The 23,263-nt window shown below is 50.1% G+C and overlaps 1 protein-coding gene across 4 annotated transcripts; it reads right to left on the reverse strand.

Annotated features, from left to right (window-relative positions):
• Positions 1-3,148: 3,148 nt before the first annotated feature.
• Positions 3,149-21,489, reverse strand: ETS2 (ETS proto-oncogene 2, transcription factor). 4 transcript variants are annotated; one of them, XM_045084500.1, is made up of 10 exons: positions 21,202-21,479; positions 17,086-17,157; positions 14,512-14,623; positions 12,841-12,960; positions 12,322-12,522; positions 10,765-10,848; positions 9,515-9,736; positions 8,446-8,709; positions 6,317-6,435; positions 5,053-5,408 (listed from the first exon to the last, which is right to left on the reverse strand). In XM_045084500.1, exons 2-10 carry the CDS (start codon positions 17,155-17,157, stop codon positions 5,193-5,195), a joined length of 1,410 nt encoding a protein of 469 aa, XP_044940435.1. In that variant the 5' UTR covers positions 21,202-21,479; the 3' UTR covers positions 5,053-5,192. The 4 variants fall into 4 exon arrangements, with proteins under 4 accessions (XP_044940434.1, XP_044940432.1, XP_044940435.1 ...); XM_045084499.1 differs by lacking the exon at positions 6,317-6,435 and having other exon boundaries at positions 3,149-5,408; positions 9,515-9,763; positions 21,202-21,489; XM_045084498.1 differs by lacking the exon at positions 21,202-21,479 and having other exon boundaries at positions 9,515-9,763.
• Positions 21,490-23,263: the final 1,774 nt, after the last annotated feature.

Consider the following 23,263-nt stretch of genomic DNA (forward strand, 5'->3'; position numbering starts at 1 on the left):
GATTATGGGATTCACGCATCTGCTCAAACTAAACTAGCTGCCTCCAGCTGCTGTGTGTATGAGGACTGGGTGTCCTTTGGGTAGGAGGCTCATGGATAATTTTAAAATTCAAATCAAGGGCTGTGTACTCTGTTTAAAACAAAACAGGAGAAGGAACTAGAAGCTTGGGGGTAGTCCCTGGGAAGGATTTATAATGACTTAAACAAAACACAGTGCAGTTATCACGGCAAAAGGACAATATTGAGAAACAGAAGGCTTATGTCTGAGCCCTGATTGAGGTAAGTGCCAGCTTTATCACTGAATTCTGTGCCTGGGCTTCTTCATATGAAAACAGACATGACTGCCGGGCACCGTGTTTTCTTCAGAGACCCCTGCTGGAATGCTTTGCTCATGACTTAAATGGAGTACCCTCCCCTTTCCTACCAGGTGCCAAGTCACTGACTTCTCGCCATCTCAAAAAATGAAAGATACATCCATCCACTGCCACCCAGTGACTCTACTTTCTGGAGGGGAAACTGAGGCACAGAGTGATGAAGTTACATGTCTAAGGCCACACAGCAGTGCATGACTGCTGGGTGAGGATGATAATTCAAGTTCAGGCCAAAGCACAATAAACCCTACAGCCAACTTGCTTGATTTTTCCAAAGAGGTAATGAAACAGGTTACTACCCTCCGTGTCCCCCCTGTTCCTTGTCCACCTGCTCTGGCCCCACATCCTGCACATCACACACCCAACAGAGCAGCTCCTTCAGGCTCCGAATCACTACTGCTCATGAGTGTCCACTATTTGGAGATCTGAGGTCCTCAGGGGCCCCTGCACGGGGGAGAACCGGGACATGGTGTGGCCTTCGGACAATTTAAGTTTGCTTCTTCACCTCCATGTGGACGAGCTGGGAGACAGGCCACATGATTCTTCTTCTTCTTCTTCTTTTTTTTTTTTTTTTTTAAATAAAACTGCTCCTCTTAACTGGCTATGGCAGGGTAAGATTGGAAGGATGGACACTGGATCTAAGAGGAGAAGGAAAATTCTCCTCACCCGACTCCTGGTCAACTTCCTGCTTCCTGTTCCAGTCTGTGTTTGATGAGCTGCTTGGCTTTCCAGAAGAGTTCTCAGAGTGAGGTCCATAGACAACTGTGGGGCTCTGGTACCCTTTCAGGGGATCCTCAATGTCACCTTTGCAAAAGCAAAGCAAAGGTCAGTAAAACTGCTGGGGCCTTAGCGCTAAGCTGTCACAGCCATCACTGTCTTTTTTACCATTGTGTACTCAGCGGAAAAAAAAAAAATAACAGAATAAAAATAACAAAAAAACAAAAAACGAAGAACTCAATAAAGCAGTAAAAACTGATTTTCTTCATAAGTGAATACACATCTTTTTAACTTGTAGGTAATCCGTGATACACGTAAAGGACTGCTGCACCCTAAGGTAGATGGGCTGTCCCAGGAAATGCCATCTTTGGTCCTAGTTGGTGACGACACCTTCACAGCTGGATTGACATTGCCTTAGTCCATCTACTAGGAAATGCTGTCCTGCATTTTTGTGAATTGTGAGTTAAACTCATCACTTTGTCCGTGATCAGTTAAACTAATCACCATTTTTACCTGCCAGAACAACAGACAAGTTATGTCTCTTGGGTATCTGACAGGTATGTCCTCAAAAGGAAATGGAATGAGTCTGTCACTTCAAAGAGGGCAATGTAAAGTGTTTGTTGCCAATGATAACATTTGAGCTTTCAAATGAAAATCTGAATTTTTGAAAATCTACATCTGCTGCTGTGAGCTTGGTAGATCCCAGTACTTTCTGGGTAAAAGTCATGATGACAGCAACTAAGATGATCGTTTGATATTAGCTGTTGAAATGGGTCAACATTTTGAAGCAGTATTTTCCAAATGACTAATGCATGATGTTAAAAAAATCACACACGGGTGAAGAATCCATTCAAAGTGCAAGGCAGACCAGTGGAATTTATTATAATCATAGGAAAGTTTATTGATAGGGTTTCATATTCTAACTGCAATGAACTTTGAAGAAACTTGCATTTGCCAGGTTTGGTGTAGGATATGTCTCCCGAATGCTCCTCTGTTCGATTACATAGCTGTGTGAGGCCCGATTTCCTTCAAAATATATCATAAGACAGAATGTGGAAGAATATACAAGAACCCAGCTCCCTTCTTTCAAACGAAACATCAAGGAAATCTGAACACATGCAAAACAATGCCACACTCACTTTTTGGGAAAAAGTTATTTTCCACAAAAGCATTAATGTTATTTTAAAAAGTAATTGTATTTTAAAAGGTTTTCTAATTTCTAATACAGTGAATACTGGTGAACGGTGGTGTTCTGGTAACTGTTTTAAGAACCAGCTCCCTGTCCTTGAAAGGAGCCTTGATTTGTAGTGTCTGCTGATTTTATGACAGAAATACTCTCATCTCGATCACATTGAAGATACCAATACGTCACTGCTGCAATTCACCAGGTGAATGAATTGCACATGGTAACAAAGGGTTACCATGGGCTTTAGTTTCTGTAACTATTAGGCTGAATCACATGAAACTGCCAACTTTGTAGATAAAAAAAAGTCAAATATTGACAATTTCGCTTGGTTCAACCCCAATTGGTTCAATTGGGGTGACGTATTGGGAGGGGCTCCTGCACACCTCTGATGTAGCCCACCTGTTGGCTGGCATCATCACTAACTTTGAAATGTGTTTGAGAATCCACATCCCAGGACCATCACCCTCACCTCTAGTAAATCAGATCGTCAGGCATCACGGCGAAAGTTCCTGAGCCTCAAACCCTAATGGATTCCTCACAGAAGCAGCCAACAATTTCTTCTGTTACCTTTGCCAATTCCTTGGCCAAAACAAGACAACCGCATCTTTCTATTCTAATCCCCTCTTAAAAGCATTTTTTGACGTAAGGGAACACTTTTTCGGGGGGGGTGTTCCTTCAGGAAGAGCTTACAGCTGGGTTGCAGCGTGGTCATGATTTGCTGGGTGACCCCATGTGTAAAACCAGTTAAATGGAGATGGGAGTCTCAGCAGACTGGGAACTGCCGGGGCACCATGGGTCGGGGTTCACTATCCTCACTCCGCCGACCCTCCTCCCTCCCTGCTGGGGTAGGACAAAGGGACTCTTACAAGGAGGCGTTTATATAAACAAAATACTTTATTATTTGAGAAAGGAAAGGCGAGATTACAAAATCTTCATCCTTAGGTCTGTGCATTACCACACCAAAGGGTTACCATGGGCTTTAGTTTCTGTAACTATTAGGCTGAATCACATGAAACTGCCAACTTTGTAGATAAAAAAAAGTCAAATATTGGCAATTTCGCTTGGTTCAACCCCACATAAAACAAGCCGAAGACTAAGATTCCCTTTGGCAGCCAGATGGTCCCAGTCACATGTCTGGGGATGTTATAAACAGATGTCTCAGTGATAAACATGTCCTGCTTGAGAAAAACGTCCTGTGCTTGGACACTGGACCTGGTCTCCTGTAGGTGCTGGGACTGAGTCCTCCCGCCCCAGCGCTGGGCTGCCCAGCCGGCCCCACCACCCGGTCCCGCAGCCTCATCGCGGGGACGGACTCTTCCCTGGGGACGTCAGCCACAGCTCCCAGCGCTCCCCGCACGGCCCTGCACTGCGAGGGAAGCCCGTGCGGCCCTGAAACCACGTTGGCTTGATCTGTTCCAAGCACCCCGATGCAGGCCCACCCCAGAGGTCCTCTGAAACAACCACGACAGTCTCCACGGTGAGCAAAATGTTTTTCACATCGAATCTTCCAACGGATTCTCTTGCCCGCCTCGCTTGTCCTCTCTTCGCCTCTGGACATTCTGCGTCCACGGAAACAGGAACACTGAGCAGCAAGAAGCGGCCAAGCGCCCAGATAGCCCGGGCCTCGACAGCTTGAGGGAAAAGTCGTGTTTTGTTCACGACCAAGAGGCTTCCTGAAGATCCCCCCCTCTCTGTCCCCCACCTGCCCCGGGCTGGCTTCCGCTCTGGACGACATGTTTAACTCCCCATGGAGTGCAGATAAAAATAAAGCTTTCTTACAAATTACATTTTTTTCCAGGGAGTTACTTGCAGTCAAAGTAGCTGCTACATAAACTCCTCCTGCTCTCTGAAAAGGAGCCACATATTTCCAAAAATAGCATTCTTATTGTAATCATACAGCATAATCTGGGGTGCGGAGGTGAGGCGAGCGAAGGAGACGGCTGGTCGGGGAGGTTAGCTGTTGGGGAAACACAGTTGAACTAAAAAATAAAATCGGTCTTGTGTATGAACGGATTTAAAGGCATGCACAGAAATGGAAAACAGATGCTATTTGTCAAGAAAAATACCGCTTTATAGCTTTTACATTACAATTAAGGAGAAGGCAGAGGCGGGATGGGCCTCCGGAGAATAACATTAAGTGTTTTATAAAAATTCCCAAATGTACAAAGTCTTGCCAGATGATCATCCAGGCAAAACCAAACAGAAACAGGGACTGACCCTCTTCGATGTCTACCTGTAGGCATGTTAAATGTAAATAATACACACTTTACAACTCCTCCGTCCGCCTGCGCAGACCCTGGGCTTGCGGAACGCGGTGCGTGCTCCTCGGAACCGCAGAGACGCCGGGTGTCTGCGATCTTTCCAATACGCGTACGGAAGTATTTTAAATTACAATATACAGTTCTCGTTAAATAGGACTCTGAGAGGACTTTGACAACAATTATTAAGATTACAGTCATATATACAAACTAACTTCTGAAATGGCACGGCTGTCTCCCCACACCCTCCGCCTCGCTGAACCAAAGAGACCGCTTCTGCCTTTGTGATTCTTGGCAGCCAAAGGCAAAAGTACATTAAAAAAAAAAAAAAAAAAAAGCCAAAATGCGTGTGCCCGAGACACGCTTGCTCCTTGGAGACTATCCCACGGCCTGCACGTCCCTGTCACATGGCCTGCTCGGAGCCAGGACGGCTTCCCAGCACTTCTTTCTTGGTCACTCTGAGGTCACAGCATCATACATAGCGCGTTCCCGTCAGTGGGCTTTACAAGTGAGAAACCATGCTGCTTCGGGTGAAAAGCCATGGTTTCCAGTGAAATAAGGCCACTGCTTCTTGGGGACTCTCCTGGACGCGTCCAATCCCGCCTGTCAGGGTCACTGGAGCGGTGGGTCGGATGGCCGCACTCGCAGCCCCCCGCGGGCCTCAGTCCTCCGTGTCCGGCTGGACGCCCAGGATGGCGTGCAGCTCCTCGGGGGCGAAGCCCAGCAGGTTCTGCAGGTCGCACACGAAGCGGTACACGTAGCGCTTCCCCGACGTCTTGTGGATGATGTTCTTGTCGTAGTAATAGCGCAGCCCCCGGCTCAGCTTCTCGTAGTTCATCTTGGGCTTGTTTTTCCTCTTTCCCCACCGGCGGGCCACCTGCAGCGGGCACAGGCGGGAAAAGAGTTCAAATCTGCAGTTCAGGAAAATGAATGACCTGCCCCGGCGAGGAGTCTCATGTCTGCTGCCCCCAGAGAACCTGGGCACTACAGAAGGGGCCCAGGGGTGTGGTGTGTCCCAGCACCTGCAGCGGCACAGAGGCCCTCGCTGCCTCTCTGGGGCGGAAGCAGGGCAGGTGGGAGAGTGAGGGTCCCCCGCCCACAGCACCATCCCCTCCTGTCCCCGCCCACAGCACCGGCCCCTCCTGTCCCCGCCCACAGCACCGTCCCCTCCTGTCCGCGCTTGTGCAGCAAGGCTCCATGCCGGGGGCAAGCGTACCCAACCAGGCGGGAAGTAGTGTCTCTCCCCTCCGAGCCCCACAGTCAACAGCTGCTGGCTGGGGCTCTGAGCCATGTGACATTCTGCATTCTCTAAGGCTTCTGCTTCCCCAGGGGATCGGAGTGGGCCAGCGGCGACAGCCTGCACTCTAAGGCTGCCTGAGATCACAGGCTACTTTAACATTGTCCTGGAGGGGAGAGTATGGCATCTGCCCTTGGCCTTCCCCTCCGGGGTTTCCGAGTGCCTGCGCTGAGCGTGGCAGAGCGGCAGTGGCCAGAGGACCAGCCCGGGCTGCCGGGAGGCTCATTCCCCACCAGTGGGAAAAGGCACATTCCTGAGGCATTTTCAGATGGTCAGGAGACAACCTCACTTAGCACCTGGGCCTTTTTATCAGATGAGAGAGCAGCTCGCAGAAGCCTGCCCTGTGCCCACACACATACCCAGAGAATGCTAGAACTCATCTGCAGCGGGGAGCCCTTCCTTGGGCCCCGAGAGCTGAATCTGTGAGCCCAGAGTGATGAAATCAGGGTTCAAAGCCCAGAGACTGACTTCCCAAGCGCTGGCTGTACCTCGTCAGGGTCGGCGAGCTTGAACTCCCAGCCGTCCCCAGTCCAGCTGATGAAGGGCTGGCAGGATTTGTCCGAGAGCAATTCCAGGAGAAACTGCCACAGCTGAATAGGTCCGCTTCCTGGGGGAAAGGGGCGAGTTGTATGTTTTTATAGATTTGAAGTATGGCAAGGCTTTGGGCCTTTCCAATGGAACAGGCTGACCGAGGAACGGGAGCCCCTACTCTGGGCAGGGAGCCAACAGGAAGGCACATCTCCCAAGTGTGGTGACAGGACACCTGCCAATGGCATCAGGCGAGACACACATTCTGGGGTCTCCCCTCCTCCCTCCCCCTCCTGAAAAAGTGGGCACTTCACGCCCTTGGTTGCTGAGTCGGGTCTCTCTGGAAGAAAACTCAGGGCCACCAACTCTTCACTTTAAAATTCCTCATTCTGGGGGTGCCTGGCTGGCTCAGTGGGTAGAGCAGTGGCTGCGAGTTGGAGCCCCAAGCTGGGTGTAGAGAGGATTTAAAAATGAAATCTTAAAACAATAAAAAATTCCTCATCCTGTTTAATTGTTTCTTATGTAATAAGTTTCAGGGTTCCTTTCTAGAACCACCCAGTGGGACCGGGGTGGGGGTGGCTGAAACGGCCTTTCGCCACAGAAGGAGGCATGTCTCATGGAATCCCAGGCCGCGGCTTTCCTGCCAAACGGCGGCGGGTAAATTGCCTCATCCAAGACTTGGTTTACTCAACGCCACTCGGTCACCTGGGGTTGCCTCCACGGCCTCCCTGGATCTGGTGAGGTACACTTTGGTTTCCATATGCCTTTTCTGGATTGATACTTAGAACTGATGTCTTGTGAGGAACTATTTTAAAGATGAGGAACAGCTCAGAGGCAAGGTGCCCCGCCCGAGATCACACACCCATCAACAGTCGTTCCTCAAGACCCAGTGGCCATCAGCCATGAGGCTGTAAAGCACCAAGGACGGGAGTTCTGGAACCAGGCACAACCAGGTTTCCCATGTGACCGTGGAGACCTGTCTGCCTCTGAGCCAACTGTCCCACAGGCCCAACAGGGTCGCGCCCACCCCCGCCGGGCTGCTCCAAGGACAAGCAACTCTATGTGCCTAGTTAACCGCACAGAGCCGACAGTCAACAAATGGCAACCAATATTCAAATGAAAAACAGCAAGGGGCGCCTGGATGGCTCAGTCGGTTGAGCATCGGAGTCTTGATTTTGGCTCAGGTCATGAGCTCAGGGTCATGAGGTGGAGCTGTGTCGTGACCCGTGCTCAGTGGGGAGTCTGCCCTGGATTCTCTCTCTCCCTGTCCCTGGGCCCCCTCCCCACCTCGTGCTTGCATAGGCTTCCGCACTCCTCTTTCTCAATAAGTAAATAAATAAATAACTGAATAGATTTAAAACCTTAAAGAAAACGAAAAAGAAAAAGAAAGACAGTCACACCATGGCTGTTTATTTTCTTACCAGCCCCATTCCTGTGGGTGTTCGGGATGACAAAAAAGAAAAAAGTGACTGCTTCTGTACTGAATATTTTAAGTAGGCATTTTTTAATCCAGTGGCTCCATATGGTCAAAATAGGAAAAAAAACACATTTAAAGACCCATGAAGCAATGAAAAAAAAATCTTGGTGTTTTTGCTAAAGCACTGGAAATATTTGGTTCTAAAAACAGCTTTAATATTTGTCCTCTGCCTAAAATAGCTCTCGCCCAAATCTGAAAAATAAGATGGATTTTAGAAGCAAGGAAGGTAAACAGTCCCCGTGATGTTTGAGGCCGGCTCCGCTGTCCCTCCCTGGGCCAGTTTACATTCTTTGGGATTCGTGGAGTGGGTGAGTCAGAGCTGAGGCCTCCACGGGCCCGGGCCCCCCAGGCCTGCTCCTCTCCAGGCTGGCCGAGCACATCCCAGGGAGAGGGCGGCCCGTGGGCTCCCATCCACGCCACTGTGCACGACGGTTCGTGCGAGCTCGGCCTTCTTCGGATTCAGGGGTACAGCCTGCCTGATTCAGGATGACAGCCACGCATCAAGTGTGGGCTGTAGCTACAATGTGCTCAGACCAGAAACAGCCTGGAGGAACATGGCATTGGGTCAGGGCCTTGGGGAGGGCCCAGGGAAGGCCGGTGCGATGCACTCACCCGTGAAGCCAGCCAGCACTGCCGCGGGTATAACCGGTTTGCCCTGCTCCACTGGGTCGCTCCTCTCCTGGATGTAGTCCTTGAAGGACATGGTCGGCTTATTGAGGCACAGGGACTGGCTGCAGTCATCCTCGAAGCTCTCAAAGGACGGCACTCGCTGCACGTCAAGCAGCGATGACTGGCTGTTCCAGGACCGCAGCAGGGAGTCAGAGCTCTCGAAGCTGTCCGTGCCGTTCTCGGGGGAGTCGTGGTCCCGGGGCTTCCCTGGCAAAGACAGCCGGGCACAAACGCTGACTCTCCAGGACAGCGAATCGACTGGTGCTGCCGAGCGATGAGGGGCAGGGGGGTGGGCGCATGGGTCCAACAGGCTGGTCTGGGGGCTGCAGCAACCCCACTGCGCCTACAGCCCGCTGGTGCAGAGTCCTGGACTTCTCGCCAGGCTCTTACTCCTTACGACAAATGCTCTATACAATGACATCCTCCACCCACAGGAGCATGGTTGGGGGGAGGGGAGCACATCCTCACGGGATGGAGTATTATACAGCAATGAAAAAGAGCAACCGTGTGCCCCATCCAACAGCATGGCTGGGTCTCAGACACACGAGGAGCAAAAGACCAATGCGAAAGAAAATGTAACGCAAGGATTCCGTTTCTATAAGCTCAAGGACAGGAACAAAGGATCTATGAGGACAAAACTCAAGACAGTGGTTTCCTCCTGGTGTGGGGAAGCTGTGGACTGCGGGAATGTCATGTTCCTGCACCTTCTCCCAAAATATCCCACCGCAGTGGGGGGGATCCCGCTGCAACAGCAGGGGCCCTGTCTCATTCACTCAGTCCCCGCAGCGCCCAGCCCAGAGCCTAAAACACAGCAGGAGTCCATGCATGAGAGCAAATCCGTCCCCTGCGGGGACAGTGCGGGACAGCTGCTCAGGACGCAGAGAAGCGTCTGACTTCCTCCAACGGCTGAACACAGGCTACACTGTTTAAGGAGCTCCTGTCTCTGTTCTACTGTGGCTCCTGGCAGCAACCCACCCCACTGGCTGACGGAGCTCTCAGGAGCCTGACTTACCGGAACCGCCGGTGAGCAGGTTCAAGTTGCCGCTCGGGAAGTCCTGACTGATGGGGCAGTAGTTGACGCTGACGGTGCTGAGTCGAGACTTAGGGAGCATCTGAAACTCCTGCTCGGAACCGAGCATGCTGGACGCTGAGGAGGATGGACACACGTCCAGGAGGCCACCTTTGGGGTAGTTCTGGGTCTGCACGCCATACGCTGCCTGCTCCATGCCGAAGCCTGGGATAGAACAATCAGATGGCAGAGCTATGAGGCAGGAGCGACGGGGTCATCAGAGACCCTCCGTGCCCTTGAACCAAATCAAATGCACCCAGTTCTGCACGCTCTAACCCTCTCCAAAACCGCACGGGCTTTGGCAGGCGCTTTCCCGCCAGCTCCTCTTCTCAAGCCGTTCCCGCTCTCGGCCGATAAGCCCTTCGCCCAAACGCCTGCTGCCTCTGGACCATGATGGGACACCTGGACGTGAGCACTTCTACGGCCCTAGGTTATCAAATGCTTTCATGCGACTCTCGGAGTGGCGCAGGTCACTGGCTCTTTCCGCTTCCGAGGGCAATAAGGCTCAGAAAGACCAAGTGATTTCCCAGCCAGCATGTGACTTGTAAGGAACATCCCCTCGCTCTGCTGGCTAGGGTCCCCCCTCCTGCCCTGTAACCTACACTCATCAGTGTCACTGACCAGAAGGAAAGACCCGAATTCCAGGACACTTCTTTAAACTCCAAAGATCAGAGCAAACTCAGACTTGCTTTCTACATGCCTCCTGTGCCTGGACCCCTACTTATTAAGCTAGCTCGGCCCACAGCTGCTCAGCTCATTCCTTCCACGCCGGGCTCTCTGAACTGCCTCGGACCGCACTGGCCAATGTATAACACAGCCATGTGGGCAATGTCACATCTTCTAGAAGCCACAGAAGCAAACTAAAAGAAACAGGTGAAATTACTTTTATATTTTACCTGTCCCTCTATTACCAATGATCATTTTAACATGTAATCAGTATCTAAAATTGATTAAGGAGGCATTTTACGTTCTTTGTTCCATTAAGCTTATATTCTTACCACACGTCTCCATGTGGACCAGCCACGTTTCAAGTGTTCAGTGGCTCAACGTGTGGTCACCCGATGGGACAGCACAGGCTGAGAAGTTGCGCAGATTTATTTTTATTTTATTGATTTATTTTGGGGGGTTGGGAGTCCCAATTTAATAGAAAAAATTAACACCAAGGTCTTCAGGGCAGAACTGATTGGACTGACCTAGTGAATTGCTATTAATCCAATGAGGGACTGAGTTGAGGTGTGAATTTTCTTCATACTGATCTTCTGTCTTTTCTTGGTTTTCTGGAAAACAGGATTGCAAATCGAGGTTAAAACTATGCAAGAAAGAATATTTATTTCTAAACTACTGCTATATGATTATTTTAGGATAATTAAATGCATTTATGTTTCATATTTAAGCTGATGGGATTTGGTGTCACTTGGTCTTTTTCAAAAACTAGAGATGACAGCACACTTTCTAATATCCGGAGTAAGTTTTCCAGAGTGAATGCTATCACTGGCTAAGTGAAATGTTCTGCTGCATAATTTTAAATATCTACACTGTGATTTTAATTCACCCGTGCCAACAACAGACAGTTAAATATTTATGAAGTGCCACGTGTCCCAGGGGCTGGGAATACAGTGGGTTAGTAAAGAGGACCCAGCTCCTGCCCGCTTGAGGTTAGGATTTGTGGCTTCAAACCCCATGTTTCTCCATGGCGAGGTGAGCTCGGCACAGAGAGGCCAGCAGTGCTATGGGACCCTGAAGGTGCCACGGTGCACCGGGACCTTGAAAAGGTTAGCATTCTTGGTGTGTGCTTACTTCCTACAAACACACTGAACCACGCATACCCACAAATCCACACCCTCAAACTTACAGCCTGCGTGACGGTAAAACAGGCCCAACCTGCCAGTGAACAGATTTACCTGAAACTTGTCCAATCAGACTTGTTCAAATTCAGGGAGAATTTGGGGGTCTCCAAACATAAGTGTCCTTGGCCCCCAGAAGCCACAGCCAAGAGAGGGTGGCTGAATCCCAAGGTCTTTTAAAGATTCTGAGTCTGTAAACAGTGTTGAAACTCTGTGTTTGAAACCAAGTGAGCGAGGACTATTGCTCTGAACTCGACCAAAGAACTAGTTTTCTCATATTTTTAACCTAACCCCTCACTATAGCTTTTCCTCTCCTTTTTAACTGGATATATTTTTAATACTGCTGTCAACACTCTCTTAAGGTCTAAACCAAAACTTTCTATAAGATGAAAGTTCTTTTGTTCAATGGCCAGTCTGTGTAATGTCAGCATATAAATATGCATCAATTATGTCTGCCTATGTTTAAATACATAAAATCAGAAGAAATTCTTGCTGCTGGATTCCATTTGGCCTTAGGAAAATTCATGGTCAAATTCACAGAGCTTGTCTGAATAAAGGCTCCCTTTCATTGAGGCTGACTTTCTTCTTTGGGTTCCATAACAAGGGACTTGCTGGCCTCCCAAGTCTGAGGCAACACGTACGCCCCTGACGCAAGCCATCGGATCACCGTCAATAAGGTAGTCACTAAGGTTATTGCCTGGTGGCTATCCTTGATGCCAGACACACACAGATTAAAAAACCTATAATCGCTGCCACACATTTGACTCACTCGGTGGCATTCTCAGGCGATCTTGCTCCACACAATCTGAAACCCCGACCTTACGACTGCGAAGCACAGATTCCCCCATCTCCCTTCCCTGCCACGGCTCTCCCCAACAGCGAGGCGCCCGGTTCCTCGGCGGGTACCTTTGATCATCTGCTCCAGATGCTCCCAGAGAATGTCGCCCACGAAATCAGGAGCCAGCTCCAGAAAGCGCTCCTTGCCCAGGTTGCACAACACCTGGCCATTCATGCCGAACCTCTGGAAATTGACGTTGACCAGGCTGAACTCATTGGTGGCCCAGAGAAGCCACTGGCACACTTGCTGCTCGGTCCACAGCCAGGGGTCTGCCGGGGAGGGAAGCAAAGATGGACACAGGGAGAAAATGGAGTTACTCCAGGATCTACTCACAAAGTCCAGAAGCATTCCAGAGACTGGCTAAAGAAGCAAGACACCCCGGGGAATTCTAAGACCCTGACAACAGTGCTGGATTAAGTGTTCAGTCAACAGGGTCCAACTAAAAACCAGCGCAGGTGAACCACATCCTTGCCACCCTGTAAGATGCTCTAAGCAAAGATGGAAGAAAAAGTTGTCTCAGGCAACTGCAGTCAGATCTGTTGTTCTCCTACAACCCGGACTCAGGGAAGTGCCTGGAGAGCACTTACTCTTTGGGATGCCCAGGCGGCGCTGCTCCTTCTTGAAGCCACTGAAGGTAGCTTTTAAGGCCTGACTCATGACAGCCTTGCTGCACGGAGTTAACAGAGGCAATTCACAGTTGGAAGAGTCTAGAAAGAAAACCCAGGGGGACATGAGGACTTTAAGCAGGCAAGACTGAAGAGAGAATTTAGGGGAGAAATCTTAGTTTTCAGGAAGGAACAATTCCAACTGCAAACCTTGATGGCATTCTTTTTTATGCTTTTTTAAAGATTTTATTTATTTATTTTACAGAGAGAGAGGTCACAAGTAGGCAGAGAGGCAGGCAGAGAGGGGGGAAAGCAGGTTCCCTGCTGAGCAGAGAGCATGATGCGGGGCTCGATCCCAGGACCCTGAGATCATGGCCTGAGCTGAAGGCAGAGGCTTTAACCCACTGAGCCACCCAGACGCCTTGTTGATGGCACTCTTCAAAAGAGTATAAATATTAGGGGGACGCCTGGGTGGCTCAGTTGGTTAAGCCTCTGCCTTCGGCTCAGGTCATAATCCCAGCGTCCTGGGATCGAGTCCCACATCGGGCTCCTTGCTCAGCAGGGAGCCTGCTTCTCCTCTGCCTCTGCTGCCACTCTGCCTGCCTGTGCTTTCTCTCTCTCTGGCAAATAAATAATATCTTAAAAAAAAAAAAAAAAGAGTATAAATATCAACAAAAATTGGGGGATGGGGCAGCAGAAGTTGAGAAAGTATTATACATCTCATAACAACACTTATAAAAAAAAAACTGAAATAGAACTTAAGCTTTATTTTATTTTGCAAATTCTTTTGCAGAACATGATTAAAAAACCAATTACCCTTCATTGAAATTTCTATCTAAAACTTTTTTATAATTTTTGGACACTGAAGGAAAGTAATGGTTTTGGTCAAAATTTCCAGGAGAGGCGAATGTGCAGGGTAGCACTGCTTCCATTAAAGTAAACAGAAGGCAAAGGGACTCCTTAGCACCTGTAAAGCCAGCGCACCTGCAATTTTTAATGAAAATCTCCTCTGGATTCCCTCGGTAGTTTCAAGAATGATCAATGGCCGGCTCGGGATGGCAGGCTTATGCAAGCCTCTGTTTTTTAATTAATTTTCTAGGTTATATTTTCTAGCACCTACTTCACAGGACAAAGTAATGTCTGGAATGTTTCCAACTAATAACCCTATCACAGTAATTGCATAGGCATTATCTGACTGCTATCCCTTTAGAAAATGATAAACAACAACATTAAGAACTATAGAAGTAAATGCAAACCGGCAGGTATAATTTTGCTGCCCCAAGACTCCGGGGCAGGGGATGATCAAACCTAACGGTGAGACCCTAGAATGAGAAGCTGGAGGGCACTTTCATGGTCTGCTTTGCAGGCGCCCCTGGGACAAGGGGCGTGGGTCTACAAGAGGGATGAGAACATCCCATCCCTGGAGATCTCAGGGCCCTCCTGCACTCTGGAGTGTGTCTGGCGGTGCGTGACGTCAGGACCCTCATGCCATTGAAGAAGGAAAACCGTCTTTTCCCAGGTCCACAGTCACTATCTGACTTTTCAAACCCGAGATTGAAGAAACCAACCTTTGTCGCTTACCAGGGCTCACGTTTTTAGTAACTCAACTATGGGAAATCATGCATGATTGGTCAAGTCTGAGTAACAAATTACCATGAGAAATGGAATCCAAGCCTGTGGGCACCTCTTGGAGAGTTTGCTCTTCACTGAGCGAGGGGAAAACGGCAAACAGGGACCCATCGAAGGTGTCGAAAGCTGGTTGGCGCTGCAAAACAGATGGAAAAGGAGACTGAAATTAATATTTAAACTCACTTAATTACCTGTTTGAAACGTGGTCCATGGTCATCTTCCCGATACACCCTGATGAAACTGGCAATTATAAAGCCATAAAAGGAAATGACCAGTCAATGATCCAACCAGACTTCTTGTCAAAGTGATGGGAAGGATTCTGTTTAACTCTGGATCATTGCGTCGCCCTCACGGAGTCAAGATGACTGGGAATTTCCTTTTAATGGCCTAACTAATTTCAGTGAGTAAACTAAGTAAACAAACCTAAAAATGATGGGATTTTAGAAGAACAGTGTTAGGTGGGACTTAGAGACCTGCTGGTCCAAACACCTGGCCCCTCTGTCCCGTCAAGGGGAAACTGAGTCACACGCTCCACAGGACAGTTTTAGTTAGCTCAGTTACTGCAGTTAAAGCGAAGGCAGATGACTGAATGAAACTTGGAAAACAAACATGAAGCTAAACTATTTGTGGAAGCATTTATTTTTATGTTCAACTGTGAAACGCTTTAATTGAAACTAGATTTTCCCCCTCATCAATTCCAATGGTTCAGAAGATAGTAATACGTATGAAAACATTCCTCACAAAGGATTAATTTTATAAATGTAGAGATTTTGAAAAGACCCTTGCCCCACATCATCCACTGAGGGGAAAAATTTCCAAAGGAAAAGAGGTTTCAAGTTAAACTCTCTATAGCTTAGGGGGAGGAAGAGGACAGAGACACAGAAAAAGATACTGTGTGTTGATCTCTGATAATTCATCTAACATTTATGAAAGAGAGAGCCTTTAGTGTAAGTAACAGAGAAGAGTCTTGATTCATCACTGCCTGACTTGCTGAGGAACAACGTAAAAGATGGTTATATTTTTCCAACATAAACTGGAAAGCCCATGTTATGTGTAACACAATGACCCATCTGTTGAGTCATCAATTTAAAAAATGTGCAACACATTTACAAATAAAATTGGTTTGGGTGCTTTCTTCTTAGAAATGCAGAACAATGCATGACGCATTACGTAAGAAGGCAGGCAGAAGTTGGGACTCTGCTGAAAACACTCAAGGCAATGATGTCCCAATGATGTTGGAGGCCAGCCCCCCAAAGTCCAGGACAAAGTCCAACTGCCAAAACCCTAAGGGGAGAACCAATCACGTTTGAAATCCGTACCTAGACATATGAACTACTTTAGGGTTAATTTTGGTGAAATAGCCCATCAGTTTTTAAAATTCCCACTAGCCTTTCCCCGGGTGACCAAGAAATGCCTCTCCTTTCCTTCCTGTAAGTTCTTTTTTTAAAAATCAGGAAGCCAAAAGACAATACAAATTCGCACTGTGTATTTCAACACCTCAATTTCAGCAATAACTGTTTGTTCGCCAAACCCGAAATCACATGGGCATCATTGAAGCCTTTTTAACTTATAGAAGAATATTTCTTCCCAGGGGTATGGTTATAAACTTCATAGTGCAATTTCTCGTATGGTTTCTGCCACACTGAAAACAGCTGACCAAATCAAACCAGAGAACTGGCTGGGTTGAAGTTTCATGACCTTCAACCATACGTGACCTTCACCATACAGTCTCTGTACCCATTTTTGGCTCTTTGGGCTCTCCCAGACAAATAACCTGCTAAGGATTCACAGCAGAAAATCCAACATGACAGAGATACATAACTCCGCAGGCTTGGACGAAGTGAGTCTAAAAATCACAGCCCTGAAACGTGCTTACTACACCATGCTAAGAAAACAATCCTATCTCGCTGTCATGTTTGGAGAAGGCAAAGGGGAAATGATCAGTTTGTGCTACTCGAGAACGTTCCCCAAAGGAACTGAGATAGCAGCTACATGAAATTTGATTATTATGCACTGGAAAAAGCTCCTTCATTGTTCATCTGTGTTTTGGTTTACGCCAACAGGCAAAGCTGCTCTCTACAGCCGGGAGGACAGGGACCTGCAGCCCCATGGGCACCGGCCGCCCCACGGGCACCCGCCCTTCTGAAGGAAAGAAGCCCCCCAGCGGGGCTGGTCATCCACCGCTCAGCTCTTTCCTTTCCAGTTCTCCTACAGCCAGCCCATCGCCCCGGGGAAACTCACTGGGGAACTGAATAGCAGTGGAGACAGCTTCTCCGAGAGCTCTGTCCTACTGAGAATCATAGGATTTTTCACCTGCCAGGAATCTCAGAAATAAACCACAAAAGCCTCCCCATCTGCAAATTAAATGGTTTCATATCTTGGAAGACAAGTAGAACAAGCATCAGGAGACCCATTTTATAGACTAGAAAACTGAGGCCCAGAGAGCTTAAGCAAACAATCCGGAGTCACACAGCCCATAAATTAAAAGGCTAGGGCAAGAACCAGTCTTCTAGAACCCAGCATGTGTCTTTTTTTCTCCTAGAGATTCAGTTCTCCAATGTTTTCTAAGAGGTTTTAAATGAAGACTTGCTCACTTACCTTGAGTGTCCCTCTGTAACTGTTAGACACAGGGGCTACCTGGTCCATGTTCTTGATTCCAAAGTCATTCATCTTGAAGGAAAGAAAAACGAAAAGACATAAAGAAAGAGTTATGGGGGCAACAAATCACGCACATTTCTAATGAGTTTTTACTGGTTTCATCAACCCTAATTCTGGGGGAGTCTGTCAAGGTCTACAGCAAGACAGGTCATTCAAACCTGAATGCCAGTTCTTACGTAAAAAGCCCTTTTCACAAAGGGTAGGCTATTTGAGTAATTAAATAATAACGCTGATTCTCTCCAGAATTCCACTTAGAGATAAAGCACACAGATAAAGTCACTTTCTGGTTGGCAGGTCAGGGCCTCCCAAGGGAACCTGGCTGGGGGAGCTAGGCCAGGAGGACCTCATCTTCCCATGATGGGAGCAGGGTGCGCTGCTTTTCAATGCCATGTCCATGGTCAGCGCAGGGTGCAGGACACCCTCAGGGAGAGAGGAATGCCAGGCAGGCACAGGCCACGCCCATCTGCTGGGGGCAGGGGAGGTGAAAGCAGCCAGCTCAACCCAGGAAGCCCTGGAGGACCCAGATCCAGGTCAGCACGCTGGAAAGAGCTTCCTAGGGCCCAGCTCCTCCCTGCTAAGGAAGAACTCCCCGAAGGACAGAGCAGGTTCCCAGAGCCACTGCTCCAGGCCAAACCCCCTGTGTTGTCCCAGACCCTCCCGTGGGGACTACACCAACTCCAAATAGGTCTGCTCTGTGTGTTGCTCGGCTGCTCATTCCTCCAGGGGCAAGTAATGCTGGTCATGAACGGAGCAGCCTGTACTTGCTTCTGCAAGACAGACCTGCGCTGACCCACGCGGCAGTAACCAGCCACTTGCGGCCACCAAACACTTGGCACAGGGCTAGGATGGGTCGAGATGAGCTCCGCGTGTAAAATACACAAGATTTCAAAGCCTTGGTAGAAAAAAGTAAAGTAGCTCAGTCAGGTCTTTGTATTTACTACACGTTTATGTAATATTCCAAATGCATCCGGTTAGTTGAGATATACTGAAATTAACTCCACTAACATTCCCAACATTGAATGTGGCTGTTAGGAAACTTCTAGTTTTTATGTGGCTTGCAACTGGGCACCGCTGGAGACCAAAAACTGAACTTGGAGCCCTACCACAGGACGGGCCAGTTGAGTTCTACATTAATAAGTAAGAAAGGTACCAAGATAATGCCACCAGAGTGGTATATAAAAATACAGAGCGACTGAAACTAAAACTCCTTTTTGAAGAAGCCGGGCTAGCATGAATGGCAGTCACCTTTACCCCATGGGGCGTGCCTCACTGTCCCCCATCCTGGCTTTCCAGCTTTGGAACCAAAGGTCTATAGGCAGCTTTACAGGGTCCCCCTAATTGTCTTCCCCCATAATCTCCCCTGGGCGCTGCCACCTGTTACAACCAGGAACTCTGAGTAATTAAAATATTGTGCAATTGATAGGGCTTATGGAGGTGGCAAGTAGGACATTTCCCTGTGACTACTTCGAGTTTGTACTTTGTCTTCTCTTTATGATCAACATTATGGCTCAACCAGACCTCCCAAGTACTACACACACACACACACACACACACACACACACACACACCCGCGGCTAGAAAGGCAACATGGGAGGGGGGTCTAGGCCACAGAGCAGGCAAGAGGCACTGGTGAAACCCTCAGAGTATGATCAATTATCATGGTGACCTGTGAAGGCTGGACTAAATTAATAAATAATAAATCAGTAAACAATAAATTAATTGTCCTATGGGGCAAGAGAGGATCAGAGGAAGGAATCTGTTCTGGATCCAAAGTGGCCACGTTGGTTCGGAATCTCTACTTAGTGGGTCTTGCCATCCACATGAACTCAGGCGTCGATATGCACTAACAATGGCCCCTGGACAGGATCCTACTGACAATAGCTAAGCCCATGCTGGGCGACTACACATTCCCCCTTCACTGAGTCTCCCTGGCATTTCTGAGAGATGGGTGTTGTCAACATTTTACAGTGATGTTGCATCTTACTAGGCAAGGGAGACCCAGAGACCTCTGGTGACTTGCCCAGGATCACACAGCTACTACACGGCTGACTAAGGGGGCACAGGGCAGATCAGTCCCAGCCGACGGAGCTGCTCTGTGAGAAGGTAACTGGGATGATGAGGCATGGGCCTTCTCCCAGAACATCACCAAGGAGTGGAGAGCACATGCAAATATTATTAGACCCTGTCCCAGCTCACCACTATTTCCCATGGGACATGGTCCTTAAGTCTGAGCTTCAGGAACTAAATCTTATTACCTGTTGATTAAATAAAGAAACCTCACACAGAAGACCCACATGAAAAGACACCTTAACTGTTACCAGTGATCCCTCCAGAGCCCACTAGGCCAGCTCTTTTTCTAAGTCTGGTTTGCAGACAACTTGCCGACTTTAGCATACATGTTCTCAGCCTCCCAGAGGTGGACAGAGAATTGGTATGGAAAGCCATGGGTAAAGTCCGCCTGATTTTTGGGTACAAATACCAGGAGAAAAAGCAGTCTACCACTCCCACCTAAAGAGCTCTAATTACTAGCTACAGACTACGATTCTTTTGTTGTCCAGCTTTTAATCTGTTTTTGTAAAAACCATGTGGAATCAGTGTCCCTCCACTGGTTTCAGGCAGACACATAAGGAGGGAAATTGAAGTTCACTCCACAAAGCTTGTTAAGAGGGCAAGTTCCTCTGCCCAAATCAATTTCAAATTTAGGGCAAGGTAGTGTTGCCCTATCGATTGCTGTTTTTGGACAAAACAAAAGAAAACCGGGCAGAAATGTGTGAGCTGAGAAGAGAGAAATTTTAAAACAAAGAGCCTAACAAAAGTACCCTTTCTGGAAGGACTGATCCTTTACCAGAGAGATCAGGGCACAGGTTAGTATCTGGGTAAATCAGAAAAACAAAACCAAGAACAAACCCATTTGCCACTTTGCAAGGTTGGTTTGCTCTTTCTTTCAAAAGTTACCGGTTTGTAGAGAGGAATGACTAACGCCAGAAATGAGTGAATATTTCCCTGCAGGGCCCACAGTGCTAACCCTTACTGTACTGTGATATTACTCAGAATTTTAATAAACCTTAACTTGGAGATTTATCTCCCTGATTGGTGGAGCTGTGGACAGGCAGATAGCGCACGGGCGCTTCCATTGTCCAGGACGAACAGAACCTCTTACTGGTGAATTAAAATAAATTACCTCTATCTCCAAAGGGCTCACTTCTTTACTTTCTAAATAAGTAGCTCGGCACTACCAGTTTAAGCTACCCTGAAACTGAATACAGGCCAGTATTTTAAGTCTCCTGTGCTCAAGAGAGAGAGAGAGAAATAAAATCCAAAACAAAACCCAAAACCCCACATTTGTAAGTATGAATTCGAAATCCTTTAAGAACGCGAAAATAAAGGCACCCACACCGCGTTTCCCACGGGCTCCCACGCTCGCCCCGCGCCGCAGAGGGCCCCGATCCAGAAGTCCCGGGGCGCCCGCGGGGGTCTCCCCTCCTGGAGCCTCCCTCTTCCGCCGCCCCTGGCCGGGCCCCGGAGTGGCCGAGCAGGTGAGCCGGGACGCGGCACGTTTGCGCGGAGCTGCAGCCTCCAGGTGTGGTGGGCGCCCCCGGGCGCCCGCGATCCCACCGGGCCCGGAGCGCTCGGGTAAGCCGCCGGCACTGCCGGGCGCGCCGACGCCGCAGCGCATGAGCCCGCGGGGCGCCCTCTGGAAGAAGCCCCCCACCGCACCGCATTTCCTTTTAAAAAAACAAAAGCAAGTGAAACAGGCGGGCGCGCCCCGCCCGGCCGCTCGGCTAGCCGCGGCCGCGGCCCAAGTTCGCAGCCCGCTCGGCGCGTCACCGCCGGGCCCACCGGCGTCCGGCCCGCGCCCCCCTCCCCGAGCCGCCCCCGAGCCGCCCCGGCACCCGGAGCGAGCCCGAAGCCGGGGAAGAGTCGCCGCCCCGCCGCGACCCCGGCTGCGCTTCGCGATCCGGACTTCTGCGTTACCCGCGTCCCCCGCCCGCGGTCTGGGTCCCCGGGAGAGGACCCCCGGCCCGCCCGGCCGCCCGCCCCGGGCCCCGCTCTTACCGCGCCGCTTCGGGCAGGGCCGGCGGCGGCTCCGGGCCCGGCTCCGCGGTGCGCGGCGGACGCAGACGAGGACGAGGGCGGCGGGGCGGGGGGTCCGGGCCGCGGGTGCGGGCACCTGGGCGGGGGGCCGGGAGCCGGGACTGGCCGGGCGCAGGCAGGCGGCTCCGGGAGCTCGAGGAGGGGCCGCGCCGCGCTCTGCGCCGCCACCGGAGGAAGTAACCGGCCAGTCCCCTTCGCGGCGCGCTCTTCAGAGCAGGGGGAGGAGGGAGGAGGGAGGAGGGAGAAAAGACGACAGAGGGGAGGGGAGGAGGGGAAAGGGGGAGGGGAAAGAGAGGAGGGGAGAAGATGGGAGGGGAAGAGAGAGGAGGGGTGGAGGGGGGAGGAGGGAGGAGGAGAAGCGGGGGCGGAGGAGGGGCGGCGAGAGGTGAGAGGAGTGGAGGGGAGGGAGAGAGCCGAGAAGGGGTGGAGGAGGGAGGAAGCGGGAGGGAGCGAGCAGAGGAGAGGGAGGAGGGCCAGGAGGGAGGAGAGCCGAGGAGAAGGAGGGGCGGAGAGGGAGGCCGAGAGGAGGGGTGAGGCGTAGAGGGAGGGGAGCGGGGGCGGAGCCGGCTCCTTCCGGCCGGGACGCTGCGCGGCGCCCGCTGTCACCTGGCCCGGTCCCTCGCCTGCTGTTCTGGGACCGCGGCGCGCGGGGGGCAGCAGGCCCGGCGCCCCGAGCGGGTGGGAGCCCGGGGAGGTCAGGCGGGGAGTCTCTCCTGGGAGGACTCGGTTTCCCCCACCCTTGTCCTGAGGGGTGGTGGCACCGAGTGGCCGCGGGGCTGGGGTAATGAGGGGCTCACAGCGGCCCCATCTCTGAATCTCCTTTTGGCCTTACGATTTCTCATCGTTCTATCCCGAAATGCGCTGAAACGATAAAGGTCCGAGCTGGGCGCTTGGCTGGGGCGCTGAGCCTGCCCCGCTCCGGGAAGCCCCAAGCCTCCGGCATCGTGTGCGGGGCGCCCCCTAGAGTTGGGCGGTGCCTGCATGGTCACCAGCGTTGGCGAGGCTGCTCCGGGCGAACGAATGCTTATCATTCTCCAAACCGTGACTGTTCCCACTTAAAAAGTGTAAGGGAAACTGAACCTTAGGGTAAATAACTTGCCGGGTCATAAAACGTATGAATGGGAAATTCGCGGCTGAAACTCAAGTTTATCTGAGTCCCAGTCACGGTCAGAACCATCACCCCTACTGCTGGTTTCCATTGCTACAATTGAGTCCATGTGTAGAAATAAGTGCATTTCCTACTCAGCTTCTTAATATCTTGGAGAAAAATTTAGATTCCTCAAGGTGGTAAAAAATAAAACAATCCGGCTTGGGGAAGGCCAAGGGACTGAAAGTTGGCGCATCTATCTCAGGGACTGCAGTGCTGGGAAGGGAGAAGAGCCATCTCCCTTCTCCGTTACCAAGGCTGCCGGTTTCCATGGCAACCCTAAATCCGGAGTTACCCGGATAATTGAGATACTAGTGCACTCTAATGTTTCCAAGCACCTGAGGGTCTTCAGGTGTTACTAGGCATGAGTCAGAGGCAGGGTCTACACAGCTCAGATAGCCCAGGTGCAGTGGAGTATTGCTGTTTCTAGGAGACTGATCTGATTCTGATGGCTTCTCAGTTTATATTCAGTCCTGGATCAGAAATCATAGATAGGTCAAGAAGGAGTTTCATAAATGGAATGCAGATCCATAGTAAGTTACCATGGAGACGTGAAGAGTATGCTACTTTTTTTTTTTCACTGTAGCAGAAAATACTGACTCATCTGGGCCCGCTGCTATAGCTAATAGAGGGACTTTTTCCCCAGGCAACTCATTCAGCCCTTGATAGTGTCTGAGAAGCTTGATGCCTACAGCCATCCTTTTAAGCTCAGCGACCCTAAGTGGGACTGCCTCTTCTTTTGCCGTAGCACCAGCTGTCATGACCTTGGGTGTTCTGTCCAAGCTCAGAGGCTCCCTGAGTCGTTTGATGTCCATTGCTTTTGGGGGAAGCCACCTTCCCTCCTGGAGGGGCCGGTGTGGGCTGGGGGCTTGGAGG

This window comes from Mustela putorius, unplaced genomic scaffold (assembly GCF_011764305.1).
Source record: "Mustela putorius furo isolate JIRA1106 unplaced genomic scaffold, ASM1176430v1.1 tig00000765_pilon_pilon_pilon, whole genome shotgun sequence".
Classification (NCBI taxonomy): Eukaryota; Metazoa; Chordata; class Mammalia; order Carnivora; family Mustelidae; genus Mustela; species Mustela putorius.